Raw genomic sequence first — 22,868 nt, 5'->3', positions numbered from 1 at the left:
GCGACTGCTGCGTACATGTGCGACTGCGTACATGTGCGACTGCTGCGTACATGTGCGACTGCGTACATGTGCGACTGCGTACATGTGCGACTGCTGCGTACATGTGCGACTGCGTACATGTGCGACTGCGTACATGTGCGACTGCGTACATGTGCGACTGCGTACATGTGCGACTGCGTACATGTGCGACTGCTGCGTACATGTGCGACTGCGTACATGTGCGACTGCGTACATGTGCGACTGCTGCGTACATGTGCGACTGCGTACATGTGCGACTGCTGCGTACATGTGCGACTGCGTACATGTGCGACTGCGTACATGTGCGACTGCGTACATGTGCGACTGCGTACATGTGCGACTGCGTACCGCTTGCATTTCATACAGAATGAACTGCAGTATTCTTCCATTAAGTTGCATTCATTTTTCCCCCAAAGAAAAAGCAAAAACAGATCTGTATGCCGAGCAAGCATGTGCTTCTTTTTTTTATGTATTTTCTCTACAGTTTTAATACTTCCAGCTGACTTTGAATGTGAACTGATTTAAATAAGAGCGCATTTCTCGAGCAGCTCTCTTGCACAGTCTCGTCGTCCTTCTGGAGGTGATGATTTTTCCCTTTTCTTTTCTTATCCCTGTAACTCTAGATGAGGAGCCCTGGGTGGCCCGTGTGCCACACTCATGCGCCAGGGTCTCATCCAGAAAAAGCTCAAGCAAACAGAGGATCAGGCAAAGGTGGGCGCTGCGGCTGCAGCCCGGTGCAGCCCTGCCGGGCGGAGCCTGCGAGCGTTAGGAGCGGTAGTCCTTTTTACTGTACGGCTTGTTCCCCAGGATGCTGTCGATTTCATGTGTGATGGACGATGATAACTTTGGAAGAACCTGAGACAGAGAGACACATATAAGTCACATGTATTTGCACAGTTAAAGGGATTTATCTGTAACATGGAAGCCTGGTAAGGACTCAGATTAGAGCTGCTGCTCCTTCTGATTATAAATTTGATGCTTCATCAAAAAATGGATCAGTTTCAAGAAGGTAAATGGTCACATTTATACACTGCTTTCCCACCTTTAAAGCACCTGAAGGGATTTCTGTTTTAAAATAAAATATCTACTTTTATAAAATGTAGGAGCCGTCTTGACAACAGGCTTATAATTTATAACTAAACTCCCTTAGGAAATGCAGCCATGACATTTCCGTGAGAAATATCACCGTGCTGAAGAATGTGCACAGATGTGGCATGCAGTGTTGGAGCCACACAAAACGCCCGAACAAAGCACAGAGGGGCTTTTACTGAGGGCCAGTTTCATAATGTGAGGAGCACAGAGCACTGAAGAGCCCATTAGAGAAGCCGCTCTTATCAGGAGGACGTGCGAGCTGCCGTGTCCCCTGGCGCCACATACTCTCTGACCTTATTAACGAGTACAGTAGAGCAGCCAGGCGTGACCAGGCTGGGACTGCCCAGCAGGCAGCACTCAGGAGACTGTTCTCACTCTGAGACGCACTGGAATGAGCAGGGAACACCAAGGCTCCAGGTGAAATCTTACCGCCAATAATAGACGCCTGATATAAGAGCCTCATGGCACTTTTTTATTATTAAGGTTGAAAAATATCATGTGATGTAATTATTTTAGTCAAAATGTGACTCTTATAACACAACATGGGAAACTATATTTTTTTAATTTTTACAATTACTCAAAAAGTTAACATTTCATTGTCAAAATGCTTCTTAAACTATGAAAAGAAAGACTAGGGGTTTCAAAGAAAAATAAGACTTAAAATGTTGATTAGGTGATTCGAGGTCGTTGTGTATTTGGACGCATTTAGCAGGATTTGTGGAATTTAGTTTTGGAATAAAATCTCATTTAATCAACAATAATCATTTGTGATTCAGTTTTATAGATGTCTTGCTTGTTGAAGAAATAAGTTGATCATTCCTGTAAAAGCCTTCCAGACGAGTCAGAGCCAGTGGGAGTGATCCACACGACCAAAACTGTCCCAAAATTACTCTTCATTCTTTGAGAACCAGTACCAAGGAGTTCTTGGTCTTAAAAAACACACTGTGATAGTTCTCCGTCCTCTCCACACGCCTGAGCATCATACTTAGTTGATATCCAGAGAGATGAAAAAAATAACACAAAATGTCTTCACTTATTTTGAAGAAAGCAATGTTCAAAATAAAATGTATAAAGTATTTACTTTTTGTCCAAGTACTACCTGAGTCAAATAGGTTTGATGTCGACTATACATTAGCCTTTAAGCCAAAACTGATTTGAAAATGAATTAAATGATTAGCTTGCAAATATTAAAGAAATGTATAGCTACAGCTGCCTCCATAACGGTCTGAATACATGTTAGGATTTAAACATGAGGACAGCAGCGTTTAACTGACATGTTAACAACCAGTGGCTAAACATGCAAATGAATGCATTTAGGTAAAACTATGATTACTTGTCACCGGTTTCATCTCAAGAGTTCTGATGGGCGGGATTGACACGAGGAAAACAAACAAGGTGCTTATGGGTAAAAAAAGAGAGGTAAAACATCTCTGAAAAGGGGCTGAAAAACATCACAGATTTCTGCAGAATTAATGACAACGGTGTTTAACTGCGGTGAGATAAGTTTGATTGCATACACATATACATCTAAATTATGGAGGGTCAATGAGCTCCTTTGTTTCACTTGTGCACAGTTCTGTTTGAGTTCATCTGGAAAAGCGGCGGAGGACGTGGTGACCGGACTTACACCTGGTAAAGAATGAAGAGCTGTGTATTCTGGATCCCAGGCAAAGCTTTTCTGTATGTCATGCTAAAAAAATGTAATATTTACCATTTTACTTTTGTTTCTGACATATTTTTAGATGTAGACGGCTGTGGTTCCAATTCTTCATTTTTCTTTTCAATTTCTTGCAATGAATATTAATAACGAGAGCCCCAAACAAATGACATGACTGGATTTTTGAAAACATCAACTTGAACATCTTTTCATGTGCTTGGAGCTAATGTCACTTTTCCGATCAGACCCACCTGTATCGCTCCTATGTTCTCCATGAGCTGGTCCGTGTTGGAGGCTCCTAAAAGCACAGAGCTCACCCCCTCGTTACGTAGGCACCACGCTGCAGAGACCAGCACAACAATGAAACACACACACACACGCACACGCACACGCACACACGCACGACTGTCAACTGTCAACTGTCCCCGAGTAAAATATGACTAAATTAAAACCCACGACACTACGCCTCAGCAGTGGAGGGAGAAGTATTGACGTCATTAATGGGAAAGGAAATGGCAATAAACCAAACGTGAAGGCGCATCGCAGACTGGAAAACTGCGACAAATATAATCCAAGGCAGGGAAGCTCCAGATGAGGTGTTTTATTACAGGGAGCGACCGCGAGCGACAGAACGCCACTGCTTTAAAATACGACCCACTTTGAGTTCGGAAAGACAAACCAGTCGCACAAACTATATTTTACACAGATTTGCCCAGTCGGAAGGTTTGAGAGTTATTTGTGAAGTTAAATGTGGGAAAATAGACCATAATAATACTAAACAAAACACACCAGCAAGCTCATGGCAAAAGACAAACTAATAGTTGTACTGTAGATGCATGAAGGAATTTTATGATATTTTTTGTGTTAAGATTCTTGTGAGAAAAAAACATCTTCAACTATTATATTTAACAATGACATTTTCCGTTTTCTTTAATTTCCATAATCTTACAACACTACTATTCCTCAAATTGTGGGAAACGTTTTGAAATGTAACTTTCTGAATAAAAAAAGAACACAAAAAGAAAAACAGCTAGATAAAAAAGTAGTTTATTTTTTGGACTGTATAAAGAAAAGAAAAGAATAATTTAGCTTCAAACACTGTCAAAATTATGTTTTAGGATTATCGATTAATCAATTAATAATCACTACGTAACTTTTCTGGTCTCCATGGAGATCTTATTTGTTTATCTGAAATATTCCACAGTGAGAAGAGTTTAAGATATTTTTAGCAATATATTTTAATAATACCAGTTTAATGCCATACTGTGGGACATTCCTGGCAAAGTATTACCATTTCCATGGAGACAAACATCTCACACCGGAAAAGTTGCATGATGCGCCTTTAAAATCCCAAAGCAAAGCAACAACAAAACGGGCCTGTTTGGCTTGATTCAGACTCATGTTGTGAAATAAACCAGCGCAGAAGGTATTTGATATTCAGCTGCACATACAACATGTAGAAGTTTTAGTCTTTAGACAATTTGTGTGCAAAGAACATTGTTAGAAAACTACAGTCCTGTCAATTTGCTCATTTTCTACTATTCTAATTGCAGTTTGAATTGAATTGTGACATAGCTTGCAGCCATATTAGACAACATCACGTTAGAACACTAGGCATGCAGTGGATCCTTCTGCAATATTACTTTGTGGTAATCATAATCAACAACATATTGGCTTGTTGTTGGGGTGAGGAAAGGAGCATTTCAGGTAACACAGCTTTAAGCATTTCATTTGAATCGCTGTATATAACAAATAAACCAAAAATCCACAGATGGGTAAAAAAAGCACAAAGCTGCTTGCTGTGCCGTTATGTTAGCTTCATTATGCAACAGTGTTTGGTGAAATGCACTTGTAAGCAGATTAATGTATAAAGAGATGCAAAACACAGCTGTAAAAATAGAGGGATTATGACCTGGCACATGTCACTAGAAAAATACGCAAAATACTTCCCTCAAGCCACAGTGGTATTACAGTACCTGCTCCTGTCTCCAAGAGTGAAGAAGTATTTTAATATGAAGCATAATCTGTGCATTTTCCCTTGTCCAGATCCAACAACGTTTCTGGTGGAAGAGCCGCCTCCTGCTTGTCACGTGGATATATCATTGCTTTGCCTGGAAGGTTCCACAGTATGGCATTACACACATCTATTACAGCTCCTTCTATTCTAGTGACAAAACACAGATTCTTATTGTAAGCGTGCTCGCATTGCCACTGATTTGTCTTGTAACTACTGGCGTCATCTGCTCGTTTCCGTGGAGACAGATAAGTATAATGACATATTGTGAAACATACCGGGGAAAAGCAAGAGTAGTATTCACTAGATGAGTTACACAAAGCACCACTGACAAACACATAGAATAGAATGAAGCCAACTGGAGTGTAGCTATCGCCAGATTCCTATAAATGTATCAATTAAAACAAATATTCAAAGGCAGACAAAAAGGAAGGACTCGAAATTGGTGATGATGACCTCAAAACATAAAGCGCAGAAACTGCTGGTGGCACTATGCACCTAGGACATGAAAATAGGCATCCTTGAGGTCTTTGGAAGTGAACCACTCATTGGGAGATATTTCTTGCAACATCTTTGTGGTTTTAAACATATGAAATGACAGGGTTTTTAAGGCCCAGAATTGGGCGTGGATCGCCAGTCTTCTTTGGCATCAGGAAATACTGGGAGTAATAGCCCCCCGGATCCTGCAGGGGGTCCACAGGCAATATTGCCCCCTTGTCCAGCAAAATAGCTATCTCCTGAGTAAGTGCCAGGGCCATGGCCGGGTCGTGGATTACGGTCCGCGTGGAGATGTCTGTGGAACGCGCAGCTCAGTATTCCAACTGTCCCGGGGTAAAGTGTCCGAGCGTCGGTGGCCTGGCTTCAGCGCCAACCCCCTGGCCCCTGGGGGGTCTGAGCAGAATGAGGTGGTCCCGAGACCGAAGTCTGGGCCACCCTCCTCCGATCAAAGGGCTGTCCACCCCGTGGACGCATGGTGCTTGTAAGGGCCAATGGGGCAACGGACTGAGGGCCAGACGCAAGCGGGCCGCCACGCTGAGGGGTCCGTCTGCGGAGACCGACCAACTGGCTCCTAGTCTGTCTAGCCTGTGCATTGCATTCCAACGCCTCAAGCGCAGTCGCACCAAAGAGTTCTCCTGAGACAACCAGAACGCTCCTTAACGTCCTCTTACAGTGTAAGACTTACACGGTTCTGTGGGCGGGGACTGGGATAACCACACCTGACAGTGAGCCTGCGTCAGAATGGACAACACGCGACCGAGCTCCCTGGACATATGAGAACACGCATGCAGAGACGCATCAAGCATTCTCTGTGTCGTGGATAGACCGAGCAACAGGTGGAAAAGGGAGTTTCCCATCCTACCCTTCTGCGCCGCCGCATCTTATGCCCGGCACAAGAATTTGTCGGTGATACGACATTGCGAATTCGGGCAAAATAATTAGCTGTCAAACAGTACAACAAAGCGGGACAAAAGCGGCCGCTCAAGCCAACTACGGCAGTGGCACACAATAAACGGAGCTGGAACAAAACAAGTCAAAAGACAGCTCTGCAAGTGGCTCTGAAACAATCAGTAATCAGGCTCAAATCAATGTGCTTACCTGGCAGTGTAGTCGGCTACAACCACCCAGCTGCCACCAGTCGACAATATCGTCGACCGGCAGAAAGCCAGTGCTTTCACAGCCCCTGAAGGAAGCAAATACTCGCTGCCTCGAGGTAAGTCGCGGTGCTAAGCAAACCAGCAGATAACAATTCAATGTTTCAGCATGAGAAGAAGAGAAGGGATTGAGCTCTCATCATTCAGTGCTTAGGACACCGCCTCTGGCGGTAAGAAGGGATTGAATAGAACTACAATCAACCAGTAAGTCAAAGAAGATTGAAATCCATAAGACAACAGGTTGTGTCATGTCTGTAGTGTTATTTGTCACTGTCAATGTGATATAGGGGAGGAACCTTGAATCTAGACCCCGACAAAAATAAGTCTTAAACCCGAACCAGGACAAGATGTGTCCCCATTCTGCAGTGTTTATTTGAGGCTGTCACTGTGATGTAGAGACATGACCTTAAAGTACATCTAGACTAGGACTAAACTAAGATTAATCCTGTGTGTCACCCTTCTGGAGTGTTTATTTGAGGATGGCATACACTCCATAAATCTAGGGCTGTGTTCACACTAGTCCTTGTTTGGTCCTGGTCTGATCCCAGTGTAGTCCTGGTCTTAGTCCCGGGTTAAGCCAGAGTTTGGATATGGTGTGTGCAGCTATGAACGTCGCCTAGGGCTAAAACTAGCTGAGTGGAATGACTCAATGGGACTTAAACCAGAAAACACAAACTAAAGCAGGACAAAACCAGGACTAGGCCTGTGCCCCATCTGTAGGGTTTATTTGAGGCCGACAAGGTGATGTAAAGGACTGCATTGGCTCCATCAATCTAGCCCACAGCATACAGAAGCACCGGAGGGATTTATGGTAATTGGGAGAGATGAGGGCGTCCACTAATGGGCCATGAAACCTAATCTATGACACTGCAATACTGAGAGGGAGCGGAGTCATGGAGTCCACAGTCTGATAGCAGTGATGGGAAAACTTTACACTGCAAGAAGCAAACTGGGGCAATCACTAGAAAAGTCAAAGCTAGGACTAAACTAACACTAAATCAAGACTGATACCAGGATAAAAACCAGGACTAGGTCATAACCAGACTCGAAAACAGGACTAGACGAGATTTCAAAAACTAAGGACAAGAATCTTAGGTCACATTCACAACCAACTGAAGCGGACTCGGTTCAATTGTCAACATTGTCTCTGAGCTGGTCCAGTTCAAAGTGTATCGTGTAACCAGCCGTCATTTGATGTGTTTGTTATATTGCACTGGTTTATTTTAAAGGCAATTATCGTACCTTTTTTCATAGTTTTGGCCGGGGTGCGACTTATACTTATATTTATACTTATGTACTTATACTCCGGAGCAACTTATATGTGAGATTATTTGTTATTTTCACACTTGCAACCGCATTTCATACTCCAGTGCAACTTATATATATATTTTTTTCTTCTCTATTGTGCATTTTTTGGCTGGTGCGACTTATACTCCGGCGCAACTTACGAGTCCGGAAAATACGGCATTTCAACACCCCTTGCCTGTAGAGGCGTTGTGTACAATATCAGTTGAAGGAATGACTGGGAAAGTGAGGGAGAGACCCTGAGCTCTGTTTGATCCACGTCACGACAAACTTGAAGCGGGACTTAAGCAGCGTTTTGATTCATTCTTTGGCTTTTACGGATTCACCTCACAACCTGCCCCACATGTGCACAACCTGCCCCACATGTGCTCAACCTGCCCCACATGTGCACAACCTGCCCCACATGTGCTCAACCTGCCCCACATGTGCACAACCTGCCCCACATGTGCGCAACCTGCCCCACATGTGCACAACCTGCCCCACATGTGCACAACCTGCCTCACATGTGCACAACCTGCGCCACATGTGCACAACCTGCCTCACATGTGCACAACCTGCCCCACATGTGCACAACCTGCCTAACATGTGCACAACCTGCCCCACATGTGCACAACCTGCCCCACATGTGCACAACCTGCCTCACATGTGCACAACCTGCCTCACATGTGCACAACCTGCCTCACATGTGCACAACCTGCCCCACATGTGCACAACCTGCCCCACATGTGCACAACCTGCCCCACATGTGCACAACCTGCCTCACATGTGCACAACCTGCGCCACATGTGCACAACCTGCCTCACATGTGCACAACCTGCCCCACATGTGCACAACCTGCCTAACATGTGCACAACCTGCCCCACATGTGCACAACCTGCCCCACATGTGCACAACCTGCCTCACATGTGCACAACCTGCCCCACATGTGCACAACCTGCCCCACATGTGCGGAGTCATGTTAAAGCCAGCATCAGCGTGGCTCCATTTAGCGTTACATCATTGTTATAATTGTAGGTATAATCACTGTAAACTAATTATTTCAGTGGCAATCATCAGTAAATACAATTAAACCAGACTTTAACTTGCTCCTGTTATTTTAAGTCTTTCTGTGTGTTATTTGTCCTGTTGTCGATCACACACAGGAGCTTGTTTTGAGTGTTACGTGTGTCTCAGCGTAGCACACATCCTTGTTTTCATCCGCTCTCTGGTTCGTTTACGTTCACAAGTCAGACAAAAAAAGTTTGAATCAATCAGACCGAGATGAACCTTTCCAACCAGACAAATCAACTGGACTATCCAGGCAAATTAATTCTGATTTGAATCAAATGTGTATTGTGAATGCACCATTGGATTGTTTCTACGATCAAAGCGGGCTCAAAACCAGGCTCGAAATCATAACAGAACCAGGACAAAAAAAGCCTAAGGCGGGATCTGGAGGACAGGGCGCTTCAGGACAAAATCCGCACCAGTGCCCATGACTTCTGTCTGAGGGCGCAACATGCTGGATGGAAACTAGAAGAAATGATGGCAGATTTTTATAACTATTTAATGATCCTGTATCTGAAGTTTGGCGTGGCAACTTTGGCTAGAAGGACACTGGACATTGATTAAAATTCAAACTGGCCGGTCATTTTTTAGCACCACAAGTACCGGTAAATGCATTTTTCTAGTAAGTATAAACACGCCCTATACCAAAGCCAAAAGTGAAACCAAACCAAGTCTTGCAAATGTAACTACAGTTTTAGGAATCCTGAATCTTCTGTGTCATTTGAAAGAGTTGATACAGACATTAGCAAGAGCATTACGGCAAAACAGAGCAAACAGAGTCCCTGATTTACGCCCGAGTCTGACTCTTTATCGCCCTCTCAGGACCCTGCGTCTTTGGATCCTCTACATTTTCACTTCCCTGCAGGCATCTACCACCGCTGGATTTATGTCGCTCATTGTGTTTTTATGCTGACATCGGCAACTATTAAAAGCATGTTAACACCACAGCGCAGAATGTAAACTGTAACCTCTTCAACATGACACATACGTTTGGTATCATGCGACTGCATTCATGTGCTAATGTGCTGTCGTGCATATTTTTATTCCACTTAAAATGGTGTTACCAGAAAACCATGCCCCTTAATCCCTCTATTGATGTATTTTTTTCTTTATTGCAGAGTTTCCCAGTGTAAGCAGTTGTAAATGTGCTGGAAAAGACAGTTTGAGTGATTTTCGACTGTCATTGATTAAATGTTGTCAAGAACATGTAGATCAACCTCCTACAAGTGATGTCATTAGAATAGCAGCCCAAACTGAATGTTGGTATGTGACAATGAGCATGTAAAGTAAATTCATTACGGGAATATACAGTAAACAGTCAAGAACACATTATGTACAGCAAAAGTCCCTCATTTATATACCCTACTTTGAAGTGAAGTTTGATTGGCCAAAGCTTGCTGGTATGGTCATTCACAGAACCTAGACGTCATCCTCCGGCCTTTTCCCACTGAGAAGTAGATAGAGTTATACTACCTGGTGATAGTTTGAACACACAAAAGATAAAACTACTGTACTAAATGGAACCTTCCACTACAGACAGACTACACAGAACAGTGCCCCCCTGTGGACCGGCTGACCCGAGGCAAAGGCACGGACAGACAGAAGAAAGAGAGAGAGCAGCAGAGGTCTGCGTACCGATGGCCAGTTGGGGCAGTGTGCAGCCCAGCCGCTCCGCGATTGCCTGCAGCTCTTTCAACTTCGCCTGCTGACGCCGGCCTTCCTCGCTCAGGATCTTGTCCTTCAACCACTGGTAGCCCTGTCGGACAAACAGCACACCTACTAAAGCCCAGCACTGGTCTTGGGCGCAGTGCAGCCCTGTGCCAGCAGGGGACACCCTTCAACATTCTGCAGTAAGTCAGGAACACTATCTGTAAAGTCCTGCTCAAGTCTAAACAGTGACTTAGTCCAATTTTTTCCAAAGTTTGTTTTTATAATTTCAATTAAGTGTAATTATTTCTGGAACTTTTTATTTAATTATTTTAAGTCTCAAATGTCATTACCATGTGGATCTTGTCATTCCCAATTAGAGTCGATACCAAATTTAAGTCAAACATGTTTATTTTTCATATTTTCATTATTATTTACTGATAGTTGTAACTTTAGTTTAAGTTTTCAAAGAAAGTTTCATAACATTTATTTTTAGACAAAGAAAGGTCAAATCTGGTTCCTGTCGTAATCGACTAAATAATTAAATACTATACCAAAGTCAGTTGGCCTTTCCTCTCTCTTTCTCTGCACTGACCTGTTTGATAATGTAAGAGAGTAACGTTTGCCCTGAAGCATCTTGGGGCATGTGCAGATTGACTCAAGCCCTATTCTATCTGGTGCTTTACTTTTTTCAACCATAAAGGTGTTTCCAATTAGTCATTGTAATAAAAACAATCTTATGTCTGAATCTGCTCTAAGCATTACAGTAGATCTGATCTAAACTTATTAACTGTGTCCAAAGTCAGTCCAGTCATGTTAATGCTATTCAATACAAAACACCAGATTCCAGTGTAGACAGCAACAATTATTTGGTGAAAATTCCACATCAACAGGCAACACCAACAGGCAACACCAAGACAAGAGTTCAAATGTTGCAACACCAAAATGGGAAACAAGGGTCACGAACCAGGAAGTGCCCAAACAACAGTTAGTAACTCCACAAACTCCACAAACAACTACAGACAACTACAGACATGCCACTTCAACACAGAGAGACACAAGAAACCAGTGACCCCGTCCACAAAACATGCTTATTAGTTAAACATTATAAACTGATTAATTCTAAGTTGTCATTATCATTAAGTAATTTGTGTTGTTCAAACCAACCTGGCTTTTATCTGTTCAAACTTAATGGATATTTACAATGGTGCTACAGTATTACCTTTAACATTACAAATACATACATTTCTGTATCGGAAACTAATTTAATCATTAAACTATTGAAAATAAAATAAAATAGGGTCAATAAAAATATGACTGGACTAGATTTAAAAATGGAAATTCAGACTGCGATAATTAGTGTCTCTGTTGTCTTATTCTGTCCATATATGATAAACCTGTTTCTAATATTGAGTTGATGCAAAAGTGAAGAGTTTAAGACAGTGGTGAGTTACAACACGAAGCACAGACTTATTAAACCTGGAAGATACAAACAGACCATCAACAGCAAACACAAAGTCGACAGCAAACAGTGAGAGGCGGGGCTGAACAATGCTGCAGGAAAGGTTAGCCGCTGTGAATAGATTTGCAGATATCTTTTCAAAGTCAAGATTGAGGTCACAGTGCATATTTTGTGACAGAGGAATGAATATGAATGGCTAAACTTATGCAATAACCACACGTATGTTTCAACAGGTTCTACAGGGTTCGCACATTTCCTTTTTCATAATACGACCGCACACGGAGATATTCTGTAGCGTGCTCAGGTCATTATGCTGCACTGCTCAAATAATTTTAGGTCTTGAGATTTAAATTGCGCCCGTTCGAATTGTGATTTTGGTTATTGTTCAGCCCGAGTGTGAGGCACCCGGCAGTGACAGGAGCAGGACCAGAGACACAGACAAAGAGTGAGTGGGTCCAGGCTGTACCTTCAGCGAGGCCCGAGAGTACGGAGGAACCCTGCCGTCGTATTTCCCTGAGATGATCCCGCACGCCAGAGGAGACCAGGTCATGGCCCCGACGCCTGGACATTAACGAGGAGAGAGGGAGAAAGAGCGTTAGAGAGCGCCGAGGAGAGAGAAGGAGGGATGGAGGCAAACTATCAAATGTCAAACTATAATTGGTGGTTTCTGTTTAGAGAAGTGACAAGCAACATTTCAGAGGAGTTGTAGTCAGTAATGAACTTAAGGCGGGATCCTGCACGTAATAAATGACCCCGCAGATTTATGTGTCATGGTGTAAATAAGAAAGGGTGGTCGTTTCACTGTAAAGAAAAGCCATTAAAGGGGCTGTACTCGATTTTTTTTCATGTGATAAAATCAAATCTGTTTTTTGCCGTAGAAAGCACTGTTGGCATGTTACTTTGCTCTGGCCTCTAAACGTAGACAAACAATGAATAATTTGCTCAGAATAAAAATAAAGTAGTTCTGTATTTGTATATGTTTAAAATCAGGTACAGACCCTTTAATTACAGACAAATGGATGCTGAATTGTGCCGTGTTGTAGAGAGTATGATATGTACTTTTGATTAGTGTTTTTCTGTTCAATCTCTATGCTCAAAGAAAGCAACTGAGTGACAGGCAGATCTGACCAATCACAGTAATGAATCGTGAACTACAAAAGAGGTCAAAGCTGTTTTAATTACCTCTTGAAGGCCAATATAAATGTATGAGAATTAAAAATGTATATAGTGACATGAACACAAACCACTTTTTCCTCCTATAGGTCGGCCTCTGTCATGCTCTGAGTGACAGGTTGACATTAAAGTGAACTTTCAGAAGCAACAGATAGCGTTAGTTATTTCTTAAAGGCAAAAGAAAGAATGTACACATAAATTCTGATCCGGCTCTAAGAAAATTGTGATATAAATCTACCTCTATTTGGTTACTTACAAACTGAATATTGTCCAAAGCAGTTACTACAGTTTAGTTCAATTCAATTACATTTATCTTTGTAACGCTCAAAATCACTACAGTAGATGCCTCGGTGGGCGATCCAGAATTGTTGATTTAAGAAACAGAAGATTAGAGAATTAAACAATGAAACAATCAATAGCTGATTAAACAATGTTCAGAGGAATTGGCAAATGGAAAACTGTCCCAGAGCAGCAGATCTAGAACTAGACCTAGCCCTGATTAAAGACTAAACATATTGTACGCTGTAGGCAACATCTTGAACAGGACTTGACCCAAGAACCTGAACAACCTTGACGAGAATGAGGGTCAAACCTTTTTTTTTTGTCTCAAGTACCCCATAACTTAACATATTTTCTTGTTTAAAAAATATTATTATGTTTTCTTAAATTCAAATACCCTGTACTCCTGGTTAGGAAACACTGGCACATTTCATTTCTTTAGAGTTTGTCTTTGCCAAACTAGAACTGGAGGTAGACAGCACAAGGCTAAACCCTTCCTCTGGCTTTAGTGGTCCAACAAAATAATTTTTATGTAGTCTGGAGTTCAGGTGGCAGTAATAGCTCTTCCCTCCAAACCATTATCCCCTGAAAGCTCATGTCAGGCCTCACCGATCTTGTGGAAGAGCTCCGGTAGCTGCACCTCCACCTTCTCCCTTTGGAACATGTGGTACTCGGCCTGTTCGCAGATGGGAGGGATCTGGTTGAACTGCCGCGCCACAGAATATGCTTCCTAAAAAATAATGGGAAGAAACAAAGTGAATCCTGGGTTATAAAACGACGCACCAGATGCAACGCAATTATGTGAGAAGAGTCAGAGAGGCACGTCGTAATGTTCAATTATAGAGGTAAGATTCTTGTGAGAGGACAAATCAAGTCACAATGATAATAGTAAATACCTCCAAAATGTTTCAATGCTTCGATACCATGAAGATGGGCTTCCTGAGATACTGAAATACCGTGACATCGTATCGCTGTCACAATATTTCAAATAATAAGCGTCACTGTTACTAAGCATTTTTATATTTATTTAGCATTTCTATTATCTACAATTCTATAGACTTTCTATAATATTGCAAAAGATATCATATTGTGAAATAAATAACATGATAGTCTAGTGTATGCATTTACACCAAATCACTGTGAACGACTTTTTTTGTCTTGATACTGTAATTGCTCTTCCGTTTCCCCAAATCTGTGAAGTACAGCCATAGACCATATATGGTCTACGAGTACAGCATAAAGGAGCAATAAATCCAGTACAATATTCAGTTACATTAAGACGTCCATTGTTTTTGTAAAACTTTTTTAAATATGCAACTTCCCAGTATACAGTAAACATGATGCTGGACCCCGGAAATCTCATACTGCCCCATCTCTACTTTAGACATTATGGTAAATGTTAATCATTTACATCCAAGCCTTTTAAAAGTACTATATGTTAGCATACTACCAACTTGTACAATGTTAACTGAAGAAATATTTAGCTTGAAATATACAGCTATAAATGATTTGAGATTATAATGTATCCGTGTTTGGGTCAAGTCTGGGACAAATTACATGTTTTTCATAATTCAGCATTTACTTTTTACTTGAATACACATTTCTTTGCTCATAACAACTTTGTCCCTCAACGTTAACACACAGCACGTGAACCCTTCTGGCATATTCTGACTATTATTGTTCACTGTATATATTTGCAAACATGCTTCTCACCATTATCTCCATCGGGCTCCAGCGAGACGTGCCCCAGTACATCGCCATCCCCTGATTTATCACATGGGTCATCGCTCGGACCGTTTCTGCAACAAAACAATGGGACAGCTCATTACTCCAAGCTGTGCATCTCATCTGTTGTCACAACTGAAAATAAAGTGTACTGCGACATAGAAGGAAAGCTAAGACAATAATCAGTGGCAATAAGTTATCAACATACTTCATTATTATGTATTTATATTTTTATAACTACAGTAATGGAAGGTTCAAAATTAGCCACACTGAAGTCGGCCTGTAGTAGTAGTAAACATAGCAGTAAATATTTGACAAGGCTGGACATCAAGTACCCGCAGATGTAATTGCAGAAGTAAAAGTTGTGACAGAAAATAGGCTTCAGCTTCAGAGAGACAAAGTAGAACAGGTTTACACAGGGTAAAAATGGTGCTGTAATAAAATCGTGCTTACAATCCTTCAACACAGGCTGATAAATGCGTGTTTGTTTCTATAAATAAAATGTGTTGGGGATTATTTTCCTATTAAAGCACTGAAAGGCTGGAGTGAACGTCAGGGAGGAATTACTGGCTCGTAGCTCTCTTACTTTTCGGCAGGTTTTTAAGCTGCACTTTTGTAGAAAAACATAAATGTCTTTTTACGGAATGGACTGGCAACTGACCTTTACCAGAGGTAAAATGGTGTAAATAGTGGCTGTGTCTCCAGTGACTCTGCGCCGCTGTGACGTCTGTTTATTGGAAGTCCAAAGCTAAAGTCCCTGCGTGCGCCTGCTGTCATGTAGTAATTTAGGGTTGATGCTCGAGGCTGCAATTTAACAACTCCGAGCTTCACAATTTACACGGCGTAGTAGACAAATAGCAATTATTTGAGTAAATTAAATCAGGAAGTCAGTCTACCACAGGGCAGCAGGTGTGGAGCGAATGAATAATACAATGTAAAGCGTCGATGAGAGTCCAAAAAGCACTGTATAAATAACATGTTTTTATTACTAATTATTATTATTTTTAATGTATTACTTTATATAATTATTGTTATTATCTTTTTACTCATTATTACTCCTGTCATTGTCAACTATGGCTAAAATTATAAATCAACTAATCATGACTAGTCGACAATAAAAAAAAAACATATTTTAATACTTTTAAACATTTTCTGGATTATAAAGACTCCAAAAACAATAACATGTAACAAAGAGTGGCAGAAATATACAAAAAAATTAAATAAACTACACTTCATTTGAAATATTCTCTACCTAGAAGCCTTCAGTCACCATATTTCAGTTCTTATTTGGTTGATAATGTATTTCAAAAGTCTCACTGTAATAGAAATAATCGTTTGACTAGTCGACTACTAAAACAATCGTTATTTGCAGCCCAAGCGTCAACCCGTAACGACCTGCCGCCTTTTGAAACGCCACCAACCAAACTGTGGCAACTCATTCTTAAAAATCATCCCCAGCGCAGCAGCCGAACCCTCAGCCTCCTCGGCATTTCCATCTCTTCCTCTTCACAACCACCAGTGCCAGGGCAAACAACAAACATACTCCCTCTTTTTTCCCTCTGCCTCATGGATGAACATTAGTGACTCGAGGTGCGATTTAAACCAGTGTTTTACAATGCATATAAATGACACTAGCGGTTCACGCCCCCACAATGCAAAGCGTTGTCAGACGATTGCGTCAGTTCACCCGTGCTATGCTATAATTGAACCTAGCTTTAAGTTTAAGCAACTCTTGGGAAGCAGCACTAATGACAAACATGGTTACTTTAGCAACGGCACAGACACAGTTTGTGATATTACAGGCTAAAGTCCCCCCCCCGCTAACGCTTTATCTACACTATTCAACAAGCGTTCAGGTTCATTTCAAAGGCATTGCTGTCACATTAGAAGTGGCATTAGTTTAGTTGAATGGGACATAACAACATCTGTGCATAATTAAACACAAGTTACCAAATGAATTAGCTAATGTACAATGTAATCCCAGTGAGAGACAGACAGCCTCTCATTTGTCTGTCCCAAGTAACAAAACAACACATGGAGGGAATGAATTAGTATTTATACAAGATAACAAAAAACACAACAGACTAAACAAATATCATCATTTGAGTTTTCTTTCAATGCTATTTTGTATAAAACACCAGACAACAAAAATACAATAGTAGCTTTCTAGAGCACATTGAGCCAAATAGTTTAATTCTCCCCAGATTATGTTAGACGTATTATAAAGTTATTAGTATAAATGGATTCTCTGCTATGTCTACTGAGACTCACAGATGGCCAGGTTAAGTTCAGCCGTATTCACCCATTCCACCATTTTAATATGCAAAACCTCATCGAAACTGTAGCGTTTTAAGCCGCAGAAGCTACATGTGGCGAGCGGAGAGAGAACATGCCTGAAGCAACGGCAGAAACTTGGCCGGCGCCGGACCTTTTGACCTTTGACCCGTGAGGGAAAGTGCAGATACAAACTGGACCAGCTGAGCCCACACACATCTGACATTTTAAAAAGGTCTCAAACATCAGCATCTCTCTGCCTTTACAGCCTGTGGAAGTGGGAGTTCCGGGACACAAACTATGTACAAATAACAATGTATTTGGCACATCCCATTTGTCTTATTGTATTTGTAGGAACAGAAGAGGTTTATTATGTACAGTATTGGCAGATCGACCTAGAAACAGATACAGAAAACCGTTTTTACATTTTGTGATGCGTATAAAGTATAAGCCAGAGAGGAACCATTTGCAATTGTGTAAAAGGAAGCAAAACGAGCAGTTGTAAGGATTTCAAGGTCCAAACTTGTAATTGATTGACGCTGCAGTGGTTATCTATCAATAGTGGGATAAGAAGAAGGAGAAACAGGAGCAACAGCAGCCGTAAAACAATATTGCGATGGGCGTATTGTTAGAGGACTAAAATCTTCACACACAGCACACCTTTTCCTTTGTGGGAACCAAAAACACAGGTCCCCATAAGATAAATCCTTCAATATTAGATAAAAGACACAGACATGATTTCAGGTCAATGCGATGTCCTCCCACAAAGCACTGAACCCAAGTTACATTTGTGTGTGACAATATTACCTTCCATCGGCGTGTTTGGGTCCGGCCTATTTGCAAAAACCACATCCACATAGTCCAATTGGAGTCTTTCTAATGATGCCTTTAAACCTAAAATGGAAACTTTTGTAAATAAACGGTGTACATAGGTATGAAAACATGTAAGCAGCGAATACAAATATATTCAATAACAACATTCTGGACCATAAACTGTAGCTACAAAAATATATTCATTGTTTTTATGTTAATTACAATATACATGTTTTGTGGCTTAATGGGAAAAAAACAATACCCAGAACAAGAATATACTGTGCATTTTAATTTTGTTCACTGCATCCTTAGTGTTGTCCATCTCGCTCTTATCCAGCACATGCACATTTTTAGGTTGTTCATAAACTGATCAAAGCCTGATTAATTAGTGCACGTAAAAAAGCTGTTTTTTATTCAAATGTGTAAGCGTTTCCCAAGATGCGTCACATCTATGGGAGCGTTTGTTGTTGTTTAGTCCCATAATCCAATAATCTTCAGCGCTGCGACGTACCTTCTATAATGTGTTTTCGGGATAAACCTCTTTCGGTTTCAGCCCTGCAACAAAAGACGCATCAGACGCAATTACGGGGGGAAAAATTAAACCCTTACTATATGAGAAACTATTGGATTCTTCTGTGGAAGGGCGATAAAATACATGAGAAATGAAATATTTACTATTTACAGGGAGGAGCGAGTTTTAATTTAATATCTGGAGAGGTTCATACTTTTTCAAACAAGAATCAATCAGAAATAATGAAAAATGTACTTACTTCCCACCCCAGAAAATCTTTGTTGTTATGACTAAACTTGAACGCCTGCAAATAGGAAAAGAAAGAGCATGAGTTACAGCAGTAAAACATACAGTAGAGTGTATGAATACAACGGTGCGTCGGATTTATAGATTTTTACTGACTAACGGCCACCGGGGGGCACTCTAGCAGGAAGCGCAAGCGTTTGACACACTGCAGAAGACGTCAGTGGACAGTGGTCACATCATGTTTTCTATAGCTTAAGCTTCAGAACGCTGTGTTTTATTACAATCAGACTCATTTTCACGGAGAAATGAGTCTAATGAGGAAGTGAGTCTAGACGAGTTTGAACACAAAGACACATGGAGCGCAGACATGTGATATACGGCGGTCTGCAGTTCTGAACCTGCCGCATTGAAATGAGACTTTCTTGGCCCGACCTGACTCACGGGTCAAAAGACATAATGTGCCTCACTACCACGGACCATAATATTTTTCTGTAAATATCTCATGTTACGTGGGCATCTGCGGCTTATTGACAGTAGAATTGACAGAAATAAATCATCTATTTCTTTTAAAAACTGTTGACAGGCACATCCTGTTTAATCAGTTCTCTGCCCACTGAACTTAACCGTACAATTAATTTTGTCTTTGTAAATTTCGATGCCGCAGCTTTTATTCAGGAGCATTTTACAGCCTGAAAATGACAGTAAATGCTTTTTTTTTTTGCTGCTTATTGTAATTTCAACTTGGGTTATTTTCATATTTGTTCTATGCCAAGGTCTTGTAATTAAGCAGCTTACTATATCCTAGCCTTCTGCTCTAGTTATACACACATCAAGTGTTACTCTAGGATTCTAATTTTCCAGTGGAATGGAAAAGCCAATTAAAGACAAAGAAAGAAAATGACAAATTAGAGTTAGCCGATGCATTATTTAGCTTCGTTGAGGATGGACACGGTTCTGTAGGCATGGCTGGGCTGTCTGCGTTAATCGTTCAGCTCTTTCAGCTTTCAGCTCTTCTTCACAACACACGACCTCCTCCCAATATGTGCAGCAAAGAGATGGTGCCAGATAAGGGAGGCGGGCGGGCCGGGCGGAAATTAAAAAAGAGCAAAAGGTGATTAAAGTGCGGTTTGGTACCTCCATCCTTTCTTCTTTATGATGTTCCCAAGCACCACCTCCGCCCTAAGAACCACAAGCACAGAAAGTTAATATTAGTATCACATACCTACAGGTGGTCTAAAAATCAGTTTGGCAAGTTATTTTTGTAGTTCAGACGGGAGACATTTAGTACATCTAAAGTGAATTATTCTAATTGTATGTGGCAATTTTTTCTGTTAATTATATTTAAGTCATAATTATTAAATAACTGCTACAAAATTCTGGAGCTAATGTACATTTTAAGCCAGTTGCAGTTTGATTTAGTTGGTTTGGGAAATTAGACATTCACTTTTTATTATTATATTATTATACAAAGGAGGCTGAAATGAAGTAAAAGTACAAATAAAACACAGCATTTTCTATTGATTTGAGCAACTAAAAACACAACATTTTTCAACATACATTTATTTAGTAAATTGCACCCGTATGGAACCACATCAGTGCAAGTACTTGAATAATTAAGGTGTTTTGGTGGCCACCGGTTTAGGCCACAGTGGCACGGGGTCGGCAGGTGCAGTAATAGAGAGTGGATCAGACAGGGGCTCCGTGGGGCGTGAGTCCACAGGGCGGTAATGACTGGCGTCCAACATGGGGCTCATTGACTGGCCACCAGCCTGTCTGCTGTACAACACATACTGTACGTAGCAGAAGTATAGTCCCACTGTAAACTATGTATTATAGCAAAACTGTACAACAAATCACAATCATTTTAGTCTAAAATTGTGGTATTCCAAGAGACAAAATGGCATTGTGAGGCAGGATATTTAACATATTCAAAAAAGAACAGGTCCAAAAGAAAATGTTAAAGAGTAAAGAAATTAAAGTTTATGAGCCAATATTGAAAATTAATTTATGTCATGTTTGAGATAAATGTATGGTGGCAGTGATAAAATCTAACCCTAATTTTGCAACTTCCAATTAATGTATTTGGCGTAATTATAAAAAAAAAAAACAGTGATGCATGCCTTTAAAAGAAGGATAGGGCTTTGTAATGTATTCAATGTAATATGTAGAATTGTATTGATCAGAAGAGTGACATAAATAGCTTTAAACTTTAAACGACTATCACAGGCTCTGTACTTGGCCCACTCTTGATTACAATTCATTAGGATCAAGGCATCACAGAAATAAATTGTTAATACAGTGGGTTGCTATAATTGTGTGGGTTATTAAATTAAGTATTGTGAGAAAAAAGGGTTGAGAGTTAGGTTAAAAGTTCCCTTCTTTTGGACACAGCTTTACTTGACTGTTACTCAGCAGGACCAGACTGTTGTCCTCGCGCAGCCCCAGCACTGATTACATTCATTCTAATGCACTCTGGGAAAGTGCTGTGCCGCCATGTGTAAACTCACTCCATCAATTCCTCTTAACCCACTTAAAACCTCTCCTCCTCCATTTAACATCACAATAATCTCTTAAAAAAACTATTAGATTCATAATTTCCTCCTCATAGTATCCTGATACATTTTAAAGCCAGACTAAAGGTCGGCCGGACCTTTAGGTAATACATCTTATTCACTCAATAAAACATAGATATACTTAAACAATATAATAAAGAGTTCTGAGCAAGGAGTCTGCTGCTGTTTTTTTCCAAATTGGGTTTTGTCACTACTTCAATAGTATCCTGACGCTCTACTCAAATAAAAAGACTGTTATATCAAGTTCAACCATTTTGAAAAAAAGTTAATGACCAAGCACTTGATACATTCATGTTTTGTTTTCAACACATTGTTGTAATAATTATGTTTAAATTCTCTTTGACAGAGGCATACGCTGCACACGGAATGGCCCCACATGCTCCAGGAGTCAAACGCACTTTGCCGTTCCATTCCAACGTTAGTTTTTTAAATATGCATTTGTTTGTATGAATATCCTCATTTCTCTTGTTGACTTGTTGGACCACAGTAGCTTTTTGCCCCGTCAGACAGTCCAGACCTTTAGGCCTCTCCCCTGAGACCAGACCAGAGTCTGCTCTGTTACCAATACAAAACCTCATTTAAGAGCCGCACACATACTGGAGGTCAATAGAACCACACCAGGTTTTTTCTTTCAAATCAATTGACTAAAAGTCTTTGCAGTAACAGTCATAAATGCCATGAACCATGCGATAAAGAAGGAAAACATGTCAAGACTTGAATGGCTTTTATAGATCCTCATAGATTCTTGTTCATGTTTGAGAGTTAAATTTTCCCTTTTGACAGGCTTAGATGAAAATGGCAATAATCTGCAGGTGTAATCAGTATCACACTTTTTGATTTATTCAGAAGCTCAGGATGTGATTCAACGGTGTTCACGTCTAAGGCTATTTCAGTTAGTTACTGTTACAAACCTTTTTATTTCGGACATAATTTCAGTTTAAAAAAAACAGATGACTACAACTGATTGTTTTCCTGTGATGGCAAACTTAAGTGACTATTTGTCCTAACACATAACTTATTAGCTTTTCTGAATGAATTCAGAATCTTTTTAGAGAAGAAAAGGGCTGCGTTGGAAATATGTTGTCAGAAGGTGATATGAACTGGTCTCATTGTGGGGTTTTCACGCAATAACAACAAACACTAAATGTTTTTTAAATGTAGTTCTGTTTTCACTTATCTTAAACATCTCTTTTAAAGGTGTAAATATATATATTTTTTCTTTTTCAAACACACATGTTTTGGAGTCTGTTCAGTCTCAATAACTAGACACAATTATTCTGATTAATCGTTGCAGTTGCTTGCTCAAACGTGAGACAAAAACCTAATATTCAGTTAATGATTCACAGTTTTAGAAGCGTTGCTGGAGTGTGAGCTGGTAAC

At 40.7% G+C, this 22,868-nt stretch overlaps 1 protein-coding gene across 5 annotated transcripts in view; it reads right to left on the bottom strand.

Moving 5' to 3' along the window:
• Positions 1-420: 420 nt before the first annotated feature.
• Positions 421-22,868, bottom strand: part of kcnab2a (potassium voltage-gated channel subfamily A regulatory beta subunit 2a) — a 145,529-nt gene continuing 123,081 nt past the window's right edge. For all 5 annotated transcript variants that reach the window (XM_072452658.1, XM_072452660.1, XM_072452659.1 and 2 more), the window contains 10 exons: positions 20,050-20,094; positions 18,929-18,973; positions 18,670-18,713; positions 18,153-18,239; positions 15,060-15,145; positions 13,956-14,076; positions 12,361-12,455; positions 10,421-10,541; positions 3,019-3,107; positions 421-873 (listed from right to left, as the gene is read on the bottom strand). In XM_072452658.1, coding sequence (XP_072308759.1) covers positions 784-873; positions 3,019-3,107; positions 10,421-10,541; positions 12,361-12,455; positions 13,956-14,076; positions 15,060-15,145; positions 18,153-18,239; positions 18,670-18,713; positions 18,929-18,973; positions 20,050-20,094 — 823 coding nt within the window. In that variant the 3' untranslated portion in view covers positions 421-783. The remainder of the gene's footprint in view (positions 874-3,018; positions 3,108-10,420; positions 10,542-12,360; positions 12,456-13,955; positions 14,077-15,059; positions 15,146-18,152; positions 18,240-18,669; positions 18,714-18,928; positions 18,974-20,049; positions 20,095-22,868) is intronic.

This window comes from Eucyclogobius newberryi, unplaced genomic scaffold (assembly GCF_026437365.1).
Source record: "Eucyclogobius newberryi isolate DKJ021-1_F unplaced genomic scaffold, fEucNew1.0.hap1 SCAF_19, whole genome shotgun sequence".
Taxonomy (NCBI): domain Eukaryota; kingdom Metazoa; phylum Chordata; class Actinopteri; order Gobiiformes; family Gobiidae; genus Eucyclogobius; species Eucyclogobius newberryi.
Note: the sequence above shows the minus strand (reverse complement) of the source record. Positions and strands in the feature narration are given on the sequence as shown.